We start from the raw sequence: 18,954 nt of genomic DNA on the forward strand, positions 1-18,954 counted from the left end.
TTCTAGTTAAAGCAGTGAGGCAAGAAAAAGAAATAAAGCCATCCAAATTAAAAAGGAAGAAGTAATTTGTAGATGATGTGATCTTACATGCAGAAAACCCTAAAAATTCCACACAGTATAGAATTGTTAGGGCTAATAAATAAATTCAGCCAAGTTCCAGGACACAAAACCCACAAAAATTAACTGCATTTTCTACACACTAGCAATGAACAATCTGAATGGAAATTAAGAAAAATCCCATTTACAATCATCAAAAGGAACCAAATATATAAGAATAAATCTGAGGGGAATTCTTGTACATGGAAAACTACAAAACATTGTTGAAATAAAGAAATATATATATATATATAATATATATATATATTATATATTATATATATATATATATATAAATGCAAAGCTATTCTATGGTCATGGACTGGAAGACCTAATATCATTAAAATGACAATACCATCCAAAGTGATCCAGACTTGGTGAAATCCCCATAAAAATTCCAATGGTGTTTTTTGTAAAAATAGAAAAACCCATCCTAAAATTCATACAGAATATCAGGGGACCCCAAATAGTCAAAACAATCCTGAGAAAGAATAAATATGGGAGACTCACACTTCCTCATTTCAAAACTTGCTACAAAACTACAGTAATCAAAACAGGGTGGTACAGGCATAAGGAGAGATACAAAGACCAATAGAATAAAACAGTCCAGAAAGAAACTTTCTTATATATGGTCAGTGATTTTGGACAAAGATGTCAAAACCATTCAACAGGAAGGACAGTTTTCAACAGATGATGCTGGGAACTGGATATTCATGCGCAAAAAAAAAAAGAAAAAGAAAAAGAAAGAACGAACTTAGAAATTGGACCTCTTACATCATGTACAAGAAAAAAAGAAAAAGAACTTAGAAATTGGACCTCTTACCTTAAATCATTTACAAAAGTAACTCAAAGTGGATCACAGGCCTAAATGTATGAGCTTTTTAAAAAATAGAAAATTCTTAGATGACAATAGAAAAGGAAAGCTTTATGACATTGGATTCGGCAATGATTTCTTGGATACCGAAAGCATTGACAACAAAAGAAAAAAAATAGGTAAATTGGACTTCGTCAAAATTTAAATGTTTTGTGCATCAAAGGACATTAAAAGTGAAAAGACCACCTACAGAATGGAAGGAAATATTTGTAAATCATTTATTTGATAAAAGATTAATATCCAGAATACATGAAGAGTTCCTCTTAGCTCAATGAAAACAAATGATCCAATTCAAAAATGGACAAAGGACCTAAGTAGACATTTCTCCGAAGATATACAAATGGCCAATAAACACATGAAAAAATGCTTAACATCTCAGCCATTAGGGAAATGCAAATCAAACCACAGTGAAATAACACTTCACAATCATTTGGATGGCTATTATTGATAAAATGGAAAATAACAAGTGTTGGTGGGGAGATGAAAAAATTAGAACCCTTGTGCATTACTGGTGGGAATGCAAAATAATGCAGCTGCTGGGAAAATGCTTGGTGGTTCCTCAAAAAGTTAAATGTAGAATTACCCAATGATCCAGCAATTCCACTTGTGGGTGTATACTCAAAAGGCTCAAAAGCAGGGACTTAATCAGATACTTGTAAGCCAATGTTCATAGCAGCATTACTCACAAGGTAAATGTGGAAATGACCCACATGTCCATCATCAGATGAATGCATAAACATGATATGCACATATATATAACACATATATATACAATAAAATATTCAGCCATAAAAGGGAATGAAATTCCAATACATGCTACAACACAGATGTATCTTGAAAATATTTCACTAAGTGAAGGAATAAAGGAAGTCAGACACAAAAGGACAAGTATTTTATGATTCCACTTATACCAGATACCTACAATAGGTAAATTCATAGAGATAGAACATAGAATAGAGGTATCAAGAGCTGGGAGTGGTGGGTAAAAGTTGTTTAACAGGTACAGAATTTCTGTCTGGGTTAACGAAAAAGTTTTGAATATAGTGGTGATGGTTGAACATTGTGAATGTAGCTAATTCCATTGAATTATTCTTAAAAATAATTTGCCTAAATTTTATGTATATTTTGCCATAAAAACATTGGGAGGATATAGTAATCAGATTCTAGGATGGCCCTCAATAATCCCTTCCTCCTGGTACTCCATAACCTTGGTAATACCCTCCAACTGCATATGGGCTGGACTTGTGACTCACTTAAGAGTCTCATTAACAGAAGAAACTGGCATCATTCTCTCTTTTGGATCATTCATTTGGGGGAAGCCATCTACCATATTGTGGGGAGCTCCATGGACAGGTCCATAGAGGAGGGAAGTGAGCAGCTGTCAACAGCCATGTCAATGAACTTGAAAGCAGATCTTCCAGCTGTCAAGCTTCCAAATGACTTCAGCCCTAAATAACATAGTAACTGCACACTTGTAAGAGCTCCTGAGCCATCACTCTCAGCTAACCTGCTTTTGGGTTTCTGACTGTCAGATACTGTTTGAGATATGTTATTTCAAGCAGCTATATTTGGAGTAATTTGTTACACTGTAATAAATAATAATACCAGACGTGGGAGTAAAGGAGTAAGGGAAAGAAGTGAAAGCAAGAGACTATATATCATGAAAGAAAATAATCACAAAATGCTGGTATGTTCTATACCTGAAATATTGCATAAAATTTCATAATTTATAATTTAAAAAAATTTCTCAAGTTAATCACTTAGTGTGTAATGACTAATAGATTTGAAGGAACAAAAGGAGAAAATGTCAATCTTAAGGGACAAGAAAGTTGAGCTCACACAGGATACTAAAAGGGCTTCAATCAGTTTTATCGGCATTAAAAGTTTTATTCTGAATTTAATCCACAATCTATACAAGTTATTTACAAGCCATGAATGGAAAACAGCACAAAATACAATTGAGGTATAAGCTGAGAGCACAGTATGTCATGTTTCAATAAATATAATTCAAAATTTGTAAACTAAGTGACCAGATAGATGAGTCTTGTTTTATAGTAAAACCATATAAAATATTTATTCCACGTGAGGTAGAGGACAGTTTTGTGTGTCATGTGATGCAACCAACCACAGCAATTTAAACCATAAAACTGTACATCATTGGCAAAATTTTAAATTGAATTGTGGTCAATGTAGTCAACAACTTGTTTCAACAGTTGCAGAACAATTTTACTTACTGCCTTCACAGGTTAGAAATTCAGAATTTAAGACTACTGTGTTGGCTTAAAATTATCAGGATAAGCAAATACTTCTAACAGGATGGTTAAAAGCAAGTATATTTTATTTCTCCCAAACTATAATTCCCCCAAAGTTGTCCTAGATTAAACAATTCTTTTAGCAGGACTTTTTTACTAGAACTACTTTAAGTATGCTGTGCTTTATTTTCAAGTGAGGTATCTATATTGAAGAAAAAAAATCTTATAAATTTCTTTTACATTCAACTAACTTAATATACTATTTTGTTTTCTGGGCTTAATTTTTAAATTTCAGTTTTTACATTTGATCACTTTCTAATTCAAAACCAGTAGCACTATATAAGACATTTAATTCTATTACTAAAGAAACAAGCTCCAGACTGCATTACAGGTTTAGAAGCCATCTAAAATGGAGATCTTCCAAAAACAAAATGAAATGAAACAAACAAACAAAAAACTGTCCTTTTAAACAAGATGTAATATAGAATACCCATATAAATTTCTTCCAGTAATGGAAATGCTTCAGTATCTTGTAATAGAAAATAATTTAAGCTGTTTATTCAATCCCACAATGTATAATACAGCAGTAATGTGTCCCTTATTGCTGACAGCTTCAGTAAAAATTAACAAGTAGTTCTAAGCACAGAAACAGATGTACAGTATGAGCACAACTTTTCATTACACTGATTTTTAATGTCCTGTCGTGCAGATTAAATGCATAGAGCAAATGAAAATGCGGATTTTCCCCAAGGCAATCAAACCTAAGTCACTGAGAAGAAAATTTTAGAAGCTGATCAAAAACCTTCAGCACCAGCTTGACAATTAATTTTAGGGAAAAACCTTGAACACATTTCATATTATTGGAGTTTCCTTATCATTCTACTTTCCTTCAAACAGAAGCCACAGATGTACAAATAAATTGGTTGTTTTGTCATGACTTCTAAAACCTACGGATGACCTGCGAATATCATTGTACTCGTCTATTTCACCTACTTTAGTAACTGGTTTTTAATTCAATATGTACAAATGATTTTATATCTCAACTGGTAATATATTAAATATGTTATAAAATTAGTTCAAGAAGCATAAAACATCCTGACTCTCATGGACACAGAAATTCAAGCAAAAGAATATGCTTTACAAAACCAAAGCGCAAGCCAAACTTGTGTTGTTGGTCAAATCCTTTCATAGTGTTACAAGCTGCAATTGTAATATCAGGCTGGTTTTAGAGCGTCTTCAAAGACAGCAGGTTTTACATTTACTACCTTTATAGATTTGGTACCTTTTACTCACAACAATTAAAGTACAGAAACTATCATCACCCATCACCCAGTAAGTAAGTTAATATTCTATCTTTTCTTCCTTCCTAAGATGCCCTAGCACTTCTGATAGGCCGTTCCTTTAATGCAGCTTTTTAAAGTAAATATTTTTATATTTTTTGTAAAAAGAATATTACAAAGTCTGAGGAAAAATCTGCTTACCTAATAAATTGGCACACAAAAACTAACACCAAAACAAACTTTAAGCTAGCAACCAACACACAAAATGAGCATGCAAAGAATAGAAGAATAAGTTTATATGGATATTTCAGCAGAGGCCACTTTTAAAGTATTACAAAATCTCTCTATTTTCAACCTATGTGGTGCAGTTTAACTTAAAATTACTTTTAACTAGAATAGGTAAAATATTTACAACTGTCTAAAAAGCTCTATTTTCAAGGAAGAAGACAGAAACCTATGGCACATCAATGTATCTTCTAGAAAATGAAGACTATACAATTTTATGTGACAAGTTTTCCTAATGCAAAGGACTAGAAAAAATATTTCTTTACTCAATTCTAACTTAAGAATTTATGATAATTTAAAGATGGTTAAGCACTGCTTAGAGTTTTAAAATAAACTATCTCAAAGATTAAGCAATGTATTTTAGAAGTTTGGGGTTGAAACTTAAGTAAGCTTGTCATTTACTAAGTAACATAAGCACAAAGATTTTTTAGTATATTAGAAAGATGAAATTATAGGGCTTGAGTTTGTCTCCCAAAAAGATTAACTGTGACACAACTAAAATGAACTTTATCATAAAATGTCTTTGTGATTTTTCTTTCTCCAGATCTAAATAAAAGGTATTAGGAGGGTTTATCATTTTTAACATTTGTTCCTCCTTGAGGAAACCAAGAATCAACAAATTAAATTGGAGGGTAATATAGTAAAATTTAAATGGAAAATAGAAAATACACATTTACATCACACTCTAGTAAAGAAACTATACTTTGAGAAGTACAAAAATTCTTTTAGGATATGTAAGTACCATTAAGCGAAATATGAAAATAATTGGCTAAATGATAACCTACTGATTTCTGAAGTTCTATACCAGTAGAGCATCTATGGTCTACACTGGGAATAGTATACAACCTTAACTCTAAGCTGATTTATTTTAAAAATAAACTTAGCTCTCAAGTAATTTCATACAGTACCCTACATGAGAACATAAACATTAAACTCCTGGAATAATAATGTCAATTAATGGTAGCTTCAGGAAACTTCCCTTAAAAAATGCATACTAAGAACTTTACCTAGTATCTTTTAAGCCAAGAATTAACGAATATGAAATTTGCCATTAAAGAATGACAGACTTTTCTGTGCAAAAAAAAAAGTGCAGAAGATTTGTCCCTCCCCCAAACTATGGAATTCCTTTGTCTTCTAAAAATTATCTAAAAACCTTTTAGTAGCAGAACTAAAAGTCCCTATATTAACCTACCATTCACTACCAGCTGACTGTAAATTCCTGATTTTGATATTAAGTAGTAACTGAAAATGGTCCATTCGTGCAAATATTGATAAGACTTAACATTTAAACATACAAAAATCCAAAATAAACTTCAAGGTGTTTAATATGTTACAATTTAAGGAAAAAAGAACCCATTAAGGAAAACAGATCCATTATATAAATTTCAGTAAGACCCATAACTACATATAAAAACTGTACAAGAGGATTATGGATTGTATACAAACTGACGTACATCAATGGTATCAGTTTTTCTCAAGAACATTGATATTTTCACACCTCTATTAACAACATAAACAAAAGTTCAAAAATCATTACATTTTATTCCCTCTTCTGAAGTTGCTACATAAAAAAAGTTCTAAATAAAACCACATGTAAACCAAAAAACAAATTACAACTGCTTCTTGTATTTAACAGCAGTGTTTAATAAAGTATGTTATCCTTCCTCATTACGCCTATGGGGTGTGCTATAACCTCATCAATGAAATTCCTCTTTTGACAAAATGTCTCTTAGGAGACATTAAAAAAAAAGAGAACTGGTGGAAATTCATTCTATAATATAAACAAAAGAAAAGCAGATTTTATGTATAATGATTATATCAATTTAGAAAGGAGACTGTGTTAATGAAAAACATGGAGATTCAATTCCTTCAGTAGCTCCATATATCTGAAATATGGAGCCACCATTATATGTAAAATTGAGTCTGAAATATGGGTAACAAAACTGACCGCAACTATCCATCACACAATGCAGCTTTTAAAAAGTATACAACTGCTAAATTTGCATTTGAAATATAGCAGATTATATAATAGTTCAAACCATATAGTACTGTTTCTAAGCTGGCTAAAAAAAAGAAGTACAAAGAAACATACATTGTCATTCATTTGGAAAATGTAAAAATTTATGTACTAATATATGATCTCTTCACTTTCTCTGATCTACAAATGGACAGGATGCCTAGTTATCTTCATGCAGACAAGTTATTCAGAATTCAATAAGCAAAGCAAATAAACAAAACTAAACCCTGTTGGGAATACATAGATGAATCTTTTTAAAGGTTTCTATTCTTTAGCAGTCTTAGATGATTTCAAAATTTGCAACTTTAGCTCTTTTATCATCATCTCTAACTTCTGTCTTGCCTCCCGTTCCTGTCGGAGTTCATCTTGGAGTTCTTGCCTATCAGCCTCAGCATGGTCCAATCTCTGTCTCAGTTCTGCCAACTGTGAGATTTAAAAGACTGTGTCAGTTTTCATTCAGTTTTGTTTTTCCATTTAATCTTCACATCATGGCAAAGACCTACTTTCAAATTACTTTTTAAAAAATGAACTACTTTTGTAAATTCATGCATATACAATCTCTTGAATATCTAATAATATTCATCCAGTTTTGACATAACATTGAATGGGGGGCGGGGAAGGGTCAAGAGAAATAACACCTAAAGCACTTTCATTATGCCCTACAGTTTAGTATACCTCTCAAACAGCCTGCTCGAGTTAAGGGTTATTTGTTCATCTTCCCCAAGTTGTGAGCTACTACTCATTTTTGCTCAAGTGCTTTTGAACATGAACAATTCATGTCTGTTAATTTATTGATTTGAAAGCCCATATACTACATTAAGGTAATTTAACATTTGACATTCAGAGAGCTAGAGATTAGCAATTTGGGCAACTAAAATACAGAAACCTAATGAAAGTTTAATAAAGCAATCAAATTCAAAAAATCATCTTGGGGGGCACCTGGGTGACTCTTAACCATCTGCCTTTGGCTCAGGTCATGATCCCAGGGTCCTGGGATTGAGCCCCACATCAGGCTCCCTGCTCAGCTGGGAACCTGCTTCTCCTCCTCCTTCTGCCTGCCACTTCCCCTGCTTGTGCTGTCAAATAAATAAATAAAATCTTCAAAAAAAAAAAAATCATGTTGGATGATACACCATAAACTTGTGTTGAACAGAATTTTATATATTTTGAAATCTTGCCCAGTGAACTGAGCTTGACAAAAAGTAATTTTAATAGAGAAGGTACAGCTTCAATCTCCACACTGAAAGGGCAACATTATACAAACTGAGTCATTCTTACCTGCGCTGCATATTCAGCCTCTTTGTCTTTTTCTAAATTTGAATCACAGGTACATTTTTGCTTCATTACCTGCTCTAATTTTTTCTCTAAGTCTTTCTGTTCAATATAAAATTCTTCCATTCTATGAGCATGTTCATTCTGCAAAGATTCAAGCTCTTTCTGCAAATTCTGCTGTTCTTCAGTGAGTTCCTTCATAGCTTTTGAACTACTCAACATTTCAACTTCCTGTAATATATAGAATCACAATACAATTTTTATTTTATTTCCATCATGCTAAAAATTTCAATACAGGAAAAAGGGGCAGAAATCATCTAAAATTCAGCTGTCACATCAGTTTTATATATAACTAATTATCTTGAAAAAACTATTTTCTCTAAAAATTTGAAAGAAAATTGCTTATGAGCATAGAACTCTAAATCTTTAACACAATTAAAACCTCTCTCTTCATTTTTCTTGAGAATATACAAAAGTATCTTTATAATAGACTATCACTTTAGTAATTTTACCATCTGAAGTTGTTGCTTCTTCTGCAAAATTGAGTTCAGTTTTTCCTGTTGTTTTACATAAGTTCTCATTACTTCTTCCATGATCTTTCCCTTATCATCCTCACAAATGATATCTTTGACAAGAAGTGGAGATGAAGCTGCAGTATCACGGTCTATTCCTGCCTTGCTTGTGTCTCTGATGAAACTGCAAGTGGTAGACTCCGGTTTCTTCTTACTTGTAGAATTATTGGAGATTGATGGATCTTTGAGAGGCAAAAATGAAGTAACAAAAAGTGAGCATCACTGTGAAAAAGTCACTAGAACCCACAAACAAAATGAAAAACAAAATTCCATTTACAAATGAAATAAAAAATAATGAAATAGTTAAAAATAAATTTAAGAAAAGTAGTATAAGACCTACTCAATAAACTACACAACACGACTGAAAAAAATTAAAGACCTAAATAAACAGAAAGGCACCCCATGTTCATGGATTGGAAGATTTAATATTGTTAAGATGGTGTCATGAATTGAATGTTAATGACCCCAAAATTCGTATGTTGAAATCCTAATGCCCCATATGATGGTGTTAGGAGGTGGGGCCTTTGGGAGATAATTAGGTCATAAGGATGGAGCCTCCATGATGGGATTTATATAACCCTTATAAAAGAGACTCCAGAGAGCTCTCCTGCCTTTTCCACCATGTGAGGACTTCCATTGTGTCTGAGGAGAACACAGACCTTTATAAACCAGGAAGCAGGACCCTACCAGACACCAGATCTGCTGGTGCCTTGATTTTGGACTTCCCAGCCTCCAGAACTGTAAAAAATAAATGTCTGTAGTATAAGCCACCCAGTCTAGGGTATTTTTGTTATAGCAGACTGAACACACTAAACCAATCTACTTTTTCAATGCAAGTCCTACTGAAATCCCAGCTGGCTTTGTGGCAGAAACTGACAAGCAGATGCAGAAATTCATAAGAAAATATAAGAAATCCAAAATAGCCAAAATAATCTTGAAAAAGAGTAATAAACTTTCAGGACTCACAATGCCCAATTTCAAAGCTTATCACAAAGCTACAGAAATCAAGGCAGTGTGTAGTACTGGCATAAACATTAAGTCCAGAAATAAACCCATATTTTTATGGGCAACCGGTATTTAACAAGGGCACCAAAACAACTCAATCAGGAGAGAATGGTCTTTTTAACAAATAGTGTTGGGACAACTGTAGTCACATACAAAGAGTGAGACTGAACCTCACACTGTATATAAAAATTAACTCAAAATGGATTGAAGAGACCTAAATGTAAGAACTACAACTGTTATATGTAAATCTATCTGACCTTGGTTTAGGCAAAGGTTTTTTAGACATAATACCTACATAAGCAACCAAAGAAAATATACTGGACTTCATCAGAATTTAAAACTTTTGTGCTCTGGGGTGCCTGGGTGGCTCAGTTGGTTAAGCATCTGGCTCTTCATTTTGACTCAGATCATGATCTCAGGGTTGTGAGACTGAGCCCCACCTCGGGCTCTGTGCTGAACATGAAGCCTACTTAAGATTCTCTCTACCCCTCCCTCTTCCCAGCCCACTCGTGCTCTCTCTGAAAAAAAAAAAAAAAAAAAAATAAGAAGAAGAAACAAATAAAGCTTTTGTGCTTCAAAAACATCAACAACAAAATGAAAATACAACTGGGTACCTGGGTAGCTCAGAGGGTTAAGCCTCTGCCTTCAGCTCAGGTCATGGTCTCAGGGTCCTGGGATGGAGCCCTCTGCTCATCAGGTTCTCTGCTCAGCAGGAAGCCTGATTTCCCCCTCCCTCTGCCTGCCTCTCTGCCTACTTGTTATCTCTGTCTCTGTGTCAAATAAATAAATAAATATCTTTTAAAAAATGAAAAGACAGCTGCTAGAATGGCAAATCATATATCTGATATGGGTCTACTATCCAGTATTAATATATAAAAAACAGTTATAACTCAATAGTAAAGAAGCAAAGGATCTACAAACAGGCAAAGGATCTGAACAGATCCAATAAAACACAGAAAGGTACTCAATATCATTAGTCATTGAAGAATTGCAAATCAAAACCATGAGATATCACTTTACAACCATTAGGATGGCTATAATCAAGAGAGACAATAACAAATGTTGACAAAGATTGCAGACTGGAACCCTCATCAGCTGCTGGTGGAAAGGAAAATGGTATAGCTGGTTTGAAAAAGTCTGACAATCCCTCAAGATATTAAACATGACCCAGTAATTTCACTCCTAAATATACATCCAAGAAAAATGAAAACAGGTCTATGTTAAAACATGTGCATAAGTGTTCATAGCAGCATTATTCATTACAGCCAAAAAGTAGACACAATTCGGGGCACTTAGCTGGCTCACTTAGTAAAGCATGTTATTCTTAATCTTGGGTTCATGAGTTCAAGCCCTACATTTGGCATGGAGCCTACTTTAAAAAAAAAAGTGAACACAATTCAATGTCCATGAGCTGATAAGTGGATAAACAAAATGTGGTATATTTATCTATAAAATAGCAGAATATTATTAAACCATATATAGAAAAAAAGTACTAAAATATGCTACAACATGGACTGAAAAAATATGCAAGTGAAAAGCCAGACAATAAAAGGTAGCATATTACATGATCTCTTTCATATGGTATGTCCACAATAGGCAAATATATAAAAACAAAAAATAAATAGAGGCTGGGGAAAGAGGAAAATAGAGTGTAACTTTTAATGGATCACAGGGGTTTGGGTGGTAGTGGGGGGGGGGGGGCGGAGGATGAAAATGTCCTGAAATTAAATAGCTGTGACTGTTGAGAATTTACTGAAAGTCACTAAATTGTACACCTTAAAAGGATACATTTTATGGTATATGAAATATGTCAACAATTTAAGTCGCTAGAATTTGGGAAATGAAATATAACACAAATATGACATAAGAGTACGTTACTAATTATTGTTTAACATATTTAAATCCAAAGAAAGCTGAACTTCAAAATTAAAGTACAAAAATCCCCCAAAGAATCTCTGTTATCTATGAAAACAGTTAAATGACTAATGGACACTTCAGCTACTCCAAGATAGCTGAAATAACTGTCACACTTGCCTAAGCTGGAAGCAAAGCTCTGCTGCTATGTAGAGGGTAAAATAGGCAGCATTTGTGCAGACATGTCTCCTTTGCTCCACAGTACTTTAAAAGGCACTGTAACTAGGCAGATTTTTTTTTTTTTTTAAGATGCCCAGCCAGCAGTCTGCTTTTTATACCATCTGCCAGGCTCCCACACCTATGAGTTTTCGATCTTTGCTTATCACATGGCTAAGTTTCCCTGAGTCCTATACCTAACTACTCTTACGTACTTCTTAGCATTATTTTTTAAGACTTTTATTCTTGGGCATCTGGGTCGCTCAGTCGTTGGGCATCTGCCTTTGGCTGGGGTCATGATCCCAGCAGCCTGGGATCAAGCCCTGTATCAGGGTCCCTGCTTAGTGGTTAGCCTGCTTCTCCCACTCCAGCTTCCCCGTGCTTGTATTCCCTCTCTCACCTATCTCTGTCATAAATAAATTAAATCTTTAAAAAAAAATTTTTTTTAAGATTTTTTTTTCTTTGAGTAATTTCTACATCAGCGTGGGGCTCAAACCCAGAGACCAAGAGTCACATGCTGTACTGACTGAGCCAGCCAGGCACCCCATTACATACTTCTTAGCATTATAAAATGGTTTCTCAGTTCAAAGCAAATTAGAAAGGGCCTTCTGAAAAAAACTAACAGCAAAAAAAGGGCAGGAAAGGGAAAAAACCAATCACGCAAAAACCACTTACAGGATGAAACCATGTAGACCACATATCTACAGCATTAGCATCTATAGCTATAACTGTTCTAAAAAAAGTATAGGAACTGAGGTTCTAAGTAGTCACTCAGAGTTTTGAAAGGTGCACTTTTTTTAAGATAAAAGCTTCAACTGTCTGGAACACTCGCTTAAATAGAAATCCTCTTTGAAAATGCTGAATGAGGGAACCTGGGTGGCTCAATTGGTTAAGGTTAAGCAGCTGACTTCCACTCAGGTCTTGATCCCAGCTCAGCTGGGAGCCTGTCCCTCCCTCTCCCACTTTGCCTGCTTGTGCTGTCTTTCTCTGTCAAATAAATAATACTGTTTTTAAAAGAAGGAAAGAGAGAGAGAAAAAAAAGAAAGAGAAACAAAGAAAGAAAAAATGCTGAATAAATGTGTTTATTAAGTATATGATTTAAAAAAAAAAAATTTCTGAATACTTACCTAAACGGCTACATAATTCTCTATTTGTTTTTAAATCCATTTTCTCCTGTTCCTCCAATGAGACATCTGGGTAAGAGGCCATTTTTTGATGTTTCCCACTACTATGAGGCTTCTCTGACTGTCTTGGTATAGATCTACTTGCCTCTGTCTTTGTGACCTCTTTAGACTGGGATACAGAAGAAGTAAGGGACACATTTGGAGCAACCACTTTATCGCACATGTATAAGTAGTAGCTACAAACAAAGAAAGGCAAAATAAGACATATATCACATTTGGGTAAAAAGCAAAATACATTAAATCTATTTCTATGGTTAAAAAATTTTATACTAAAACGGACAAAATAACTCAGAAAATAAGGATTGTAAGGGTAGGTATTGTGGGGAACACTGTGTATTGTATAAGGCTGATGAATCACAGGCCTGTACTCCCAAACAAATAATACATTATATGTTTATGATTTTAAAAAAAGAAAATTAGATCATAGAAAAGAATTCTTTAAAAATTCAGTACTTTAGACAGTAAGTGCAAAATTATGAATAATTTTTATTATATTGCAAAAATTTCTAAGCACTGAAGAGATACTCAGTGGCAACGAAAACTACAGTCTCATCTCCTTCCCTCAAAACCACCTGAGACTAAAAGCATGAAGCACTTTAGAGCTGTTTAATAGCCCTGAATAGGTAAGGCTTATGCTAAAAAGAAAACAGACCAACGCTACTTGAAAAACCATTTTCTTGCCTACCACCCGTGAAAGCAAGGAATCCTCGCTCTTTGTTATAGAGGCTAATTCAGTCCCATACTACAAGGCTATGGCCTGATTCACCATAGGCTCAATGAGAAGCTTCCGGGGCCCTTCTTATAGAGTACTGAATACCACCCAGCTACTGTTACCGGGCAGTCGGTCCTACTTGTTTCAAACCCCACACAGCAGTCTTCCCAAAATACATTAGTATTTCCTAATTTGATTAAAACAACAACAACAACAACAAAACTTCAATAGTGAGTTGCACAAAACTAAGACTAAAGGGATAACTACCAAATTTGCTCAAAGCTCACATAAATTGTTCAGCAGATTATCTGAGAGACGCAAGGAACAAATTTGAGCTAGATACTGAAGCACTATATTATTAGCTATAACCTGCATAACCTTTAGCCGAAGATGCAACCATTTAACTGATATACTACTTAATACCTTAAACTCTAAATGATCTCCTCTTATATCTTATTTTCTTTATCCAATAATCTATATTGTTCCTCTTTACTAATTATAAGAATTCTGAGGATTAAAAACTCTGTATTCTGCTAAGAACACTGACAGGTTTAATAATGCCCAAAGACTTACTTCAAACACAATAGGAATGGTAGAAACTGTGCAAATGTAAATAAGACTGAGATTCTTCATCACCATGTTTGAGGGGAATATATATCTACAGCACTAAAAATCTAAAAATCAATAAACAGTTTATCATCTAAGGTGCATTTTTATTAAAACTATGAAACTGGATTTTGAGGGATGTGGCTACTATAAAAGCTTCTAAGTTTCAAAAAATTTGAAAAACACCAAAATTGCATACCAAACTCCTGAAGAGTTGGTTTAACTCTTATAGGGAAGCAAGGAAATTAAAGGAAAACTTCCGGGGGTAGGGGGAGGGTGATTGGGTTGTGGACATTGGGGAGGGTATGCGCTATGGTGAGTGCTGTGAAGTGTGTAAAGCTGGCGATTCACAGACCTGTACCCCTGGAGCTAATAATACATTATATGTTAATTTAAAAAGATATATATATATATATATATATATATATGGAAAACTTCCAATTTTTACTTTAGGGCGAAAAGGAAATGACAAATTTCTAGAAAGAACATAAAAACATCAAGAAAAGGTTATCTCAAATATTCAATGCAATTTACAATTCATTTAACAAGCCTAAAACTAAAAAATGAATTCCCAGGAACTAGAACAGTACCTGACATATAGATGTTGAATAAATGAATGAACAAATGAATGAATGAACAAACAAATGAGCCAATACCCACTTACCTGGGGTGTAAAAATGAATGTGTCTGAGCAACATGCTCACCCTCCTGCTTTATAACAGGGTACCATGACTGTAATTCCATTCCTGATGGTGTATCTATCTGTAGAAAAATGCAGAAGGGACAAAACTCATTGAGGGAAGATGTGATGGTTAATTTTTTGTGTCAGCTTGACAGGGCCAGTACATGTCTCTGGAGAACCTTAATAAAAGGTACATTATTTGAGAGTCCTCTACTAACAAGGCAGCCTTCCCTTAAAGTACCAAATCCAGTCACTCAAAATTATGTGAATTATCCTATCACAGAAACAATTTCAGTATGCATATTAACATGGACTACCAAAAACGATTTCATAAAATTTCATACTAAGGAATCTATTTTTAAAATCCATTATAAGGGCATTTGGGTGGCTCAGTCAGTTAAGTGTCTGTGTTCAGCTCAGGTAATGATCCCAGGATGCTGGGATCAAGTCTGGCATCATCAGAGTCCAGTATCGTTGGGGCTCCCAGCTCAGCTCAGCAGGGAGTCTGCTTCTCCCTCTCCCTCTGCCCCTCCCTCCGCTTGTGCGCTTGCTCTCTCTCCCCAATTAATAAAAATCTTTTTAAAAAAAATTAAATAAATAAATAAATAAATAAATAATAAAATCCATTTTAAATAGTACCTTGCAAATGTACAGCATCGGTAAGTGCGGATTCTTCTTGCTGTGACAATCTGCTAGAATGTTCCCCTTCCCTACTGTACTTGTTAGTGGATTAGATAACATTCTATAGCAATAAATACTTTGCCAGGGGAGAGATGTCACTAAGATGGCAACACAGGTTGTTCTTGACTTCATACCCCTTCACAAGAGAAACAACATCTATTCAAGAACAAGATACCATGAAGAGAATTCTGTAACATGGGAGTGTGGAGTTGGTGAGGCTGAAGCACCCCATCGCACCTCAGAGACCAAGACAAACTGCATTACAAGGATGGATGTTAACTGAACCTACTGTGGTAATCACTTCACAATATATGTAAATCAAACTATCACGCTGTATGCCTTACACTCATACAGTGATTACGTTGATTATTTCTCAATAACACTGGAGGGGAAAACATGTGGACAGACAGATAAATAGGTAGATTTATAATAAAAGATGTATGGTGAAATGTTAAAAAAAAAAAAAAAGTAAGAAAGAAAAAACAAAAATTAGAAAGACAAGGGAACCTAGTCATAGCCTCACAGAATAACTTGAGTGGAGAAGACAGGGTACAACATCCAGAAAGACCAAGGCAAATCAAGTCTGCAGGTCAGAGAAAGCTGCCCAGAAAAAACTCTACAGATCTGAGGTGAAGGATCCACCTCAAGAATTCAGCATAGCACCTGAGCAGCACTCGCTCATGAGGAAACTCCTCAAAGCTGAGTCCTGCCTTTCTCTGGACAGCTGATATGGTCACTGATACAATGGAGGTAAAGAGCTATGGAGTCCAAAGGAGTAGCCATTTTATCCTAACATAGTAAACTCAAATGGCCATTATTCATTATTCACTCCACAGCTCTCTACCAACTTGGCTGAAACACTGATGGGACTGCATTGCACATTTTACCTTCCCTCCACACAGTCTCACCTCCACTCCCTTCCTTTAGCAGGCAAAAAACAACTCCCCAACAAACATCTTACACACCCAAAAAACCCCACAAAAAACACAAAACTTCACCAGGCTAAACTTGAAATTACTTTGCTTGCTAACACTTATTGGTAAAACACATTTCCTCATAAACTACACATGTGAATAAAGGAAAAGAAGAAAGTAACTGGCTACTTAATGAACATGTTAATGAACATCTGATAAGAACCTGTTAATAACCTGATAAGAACTTTATAAACCCTACTTACTTCTAACAATTACTCCTTCATTAAGTAGGTATCCTTAACTCCATTTTACAGATTAGTAAACTGAGGTTCAGAAACTGAAAAAGAAAAGAATAACCTGTGACTACAAACTTCTCCCTTATTTTGGTTTGTTTTATATGGCCTCTCCACTACCACCAACCACCAGCACCATTATGCACATGCACAGTATTTCAAATCACAGTAATTACCCTGTTATTTTGGGAAAAGAGTATCTTAAAGGGGGAACAAGACTCACATAGTAGAGGAGGGAGCTAAAAGGACATAAGGTTTGGGTGAGCAACAAAGACAGGAGGTTAATGGACAACCCCAATGGAGTAAGAGAGGATGGAATTGAGACTGAGATAAAGGAAAGATGAAACAAAAACGAAAGCTGGATATTCCTCTGAATGTCTCCAGTCCCTTCTGCAACTAGGTAAGATGTGAGAGAAATGACATCCTCATCCAATAATCCAAAAACACAGCACTCAGGGGACAGCCACTAAATACAAAGAGATTAGGAAAACTATTTTGTCTGATGTCCCAATATTCCAGTTCAGAACCAAGAAACTATATAAAATGGAAAAGAAACAAATCTCCAGATGCTAAGCAGTTATGATTAAAGCAAAATCAATTCATAAACTGTCCACCGTTTGACTGGGGAGATCCTTCTAATGGGGGAAAACAATTAGGATGAAGAAACTCAGGAGAAGCCTGATAACCCTTGGCCCCAATAAAATGGGTTGAAAATGAAAAGGAAACCACTTCTGGAGCAAACATTACATGTAATTTAATCAATCAGGAGATGATTTAAGACCAATGAAAAGCCAAAAATAAAAATATGATAACTTCAATTGGTGGTATATCAACATTTTGGTTAAGAATGAACAAGGAATCTGAAAAACTAACAAGACCACAAGATTAAGGAAAATGATGGTATTTTCAAAGGATTTAAACAGTTGATTATTCAGTGAGGGCCTCTAGGCTCTATACAGTTAAAAAAACAAACAAACTCAGGCGCCTGGGTGGCTCAGTTGGTTAATTGTCAGCCTTGGGCTCCGGTTGTGATGCCCCACTCCCACACCCCATACCCCCATTCCTGGGATCCTGCCCCACCCGCACTGGGCTTCCTGCTCAGTAGGGACTCTGCTTCTCCCACCTCTGCCCTTTCCCTAACCCCCCGCAACAAGCTCTCTCAAATAAATACAATCTTTAAAAAAAAAACAAAAAAAAAAAACCTCATAATCCAGATCAACTATTCTAAATAAGTTCAGAATCTGAGGCAAAATCAAATGCTTATTCAGAAAATAGGCCTATCACTTGTTCACACAGTTTCTCAACCTATAGCCCAGTTCTACAAGTAAATTAGAAAGGGTGGATGCCAGGCGACAGCTGATAGCCTAAAGAGAGGAGAATTACAAGATCCAAACACAAAACCTGATTCAAAAAGCAAGACAATCTGAGGGCTTTATCATAGGCCAGGGCAAGTAATTTAATATATCTCAATTGTCCCCTACCTTCATCACAACACAGTACAGTAACTGATGTTTAAGAAGTCTTGAGTTAACATGACATAGTTAAACTATAGTCTATATTTATATGAGATATAAATAGTACACTGTATACATGCACACCATAACTATATACCTACCACATAGACTGAAAACTAAGACATTTTAGAATGCATTAAAAAGGTTAAAGTTTGGGGTACCTGGGTGGCTCAGTGGGTTAAAACCTCTGCCTTCAGCTCAAGTCATGATCCTAGGGTCCTGGGATTGAGTCCCGCATCGGGCTCTCTGCTCAGCAGGAAGCCTGCTTCCCGTCCTGTCTCTGCCTGCCTCTCTGCCTACTAGTGGTCTCTTGTCTGACAAATAAATGAATAAAATCTTAAAAAAAAAAAAAAAAAAGGTTTAAGTTTTGTGGTTTTTTTAAGATTTTATTTATTTCGCACAGAGATACAGCACAAGTAGGCAGAGTAGCAGTCAGAGGGAGAAAGAGAAGCAGGCTCTCCACTGAGCAGGGAGCCTGAACTGAGCAAGGGGCCTGATATGGGGCTCAATCCCAAGACCTTGGGATCGTGACCTGAGCCGAAGGCAGACGCTTAACTGAGCCACCCAGGTGCCCCAAAGGTTAAAGTTTCAAAAAAACACGTCTATAAAGAGTAGCTTCCTCATCCAGAAAACTCACTTATGCAG

The 18,954-nt window shown here is 35.2% G+C and overlaps 1 protein-coding gene across 2 annotated transcripts in view; it reads right to left on the minus strand.

Annotated features, from left to right (window-relative positions):
• Positions 1 to 2,836: 2,836 nt before the first annotated feature.
• The window catches only part of LOC111150788 (SKI like proto-oncogene), a 30,842-nt gene continuing 14,724 nt past the window's right edge, over positions 2,837 to 18,954 (minus strand). The window contains exons 3-7 of one of the 2 annotated variants that reach the window (XM_022508398.1): positions 14,890 to 14,987; positions 12,851 to 13,083; positions 8,589 to 8,830; positions 8,083 to 8,307; positions 2,837 to 7,227 (exon numbers count right to left, since the gene is read on the minus strand). In XM_022508398.1, coding sequence (XP_022364106.1) covers positions 7,069 to 7,227; positions 8,083 to 8,307; positions 8,589 to 8,830; positions 12,851 to 13,083; positions 14,890 to 14,987 — 957 coding nt within the window. In that variant the 3' untranslated portion in view covers positions 2,837 to 7,068. The remainder of the gene's footprint in view (positions 7,228 to 8,082; positions 8,308 to 8,588; positions 8,831 to 12,850; positions 13,084 to 14,889; positions 14,988 to 18,954) is intronic. The other variant, XM_022508390.1, reaches the window with a different exon arrangement.

This window comes from Enhydra lutris, unplaced genomic scaffold (genome assembly GCF_002288905.1).
Source record: "Enhydra lutris kenyoni isolate GAN:26980312 unplaced genomic scaffold, ASM228890v2 scaffoldscaffold2, whole genome shotgun sequence".
Lineage (NCBI taxonomy): Eukaryota > Metazoa > Chordata > Mammalia > Carnivora > Mustelidae > Enhydra > Enhydra lutris.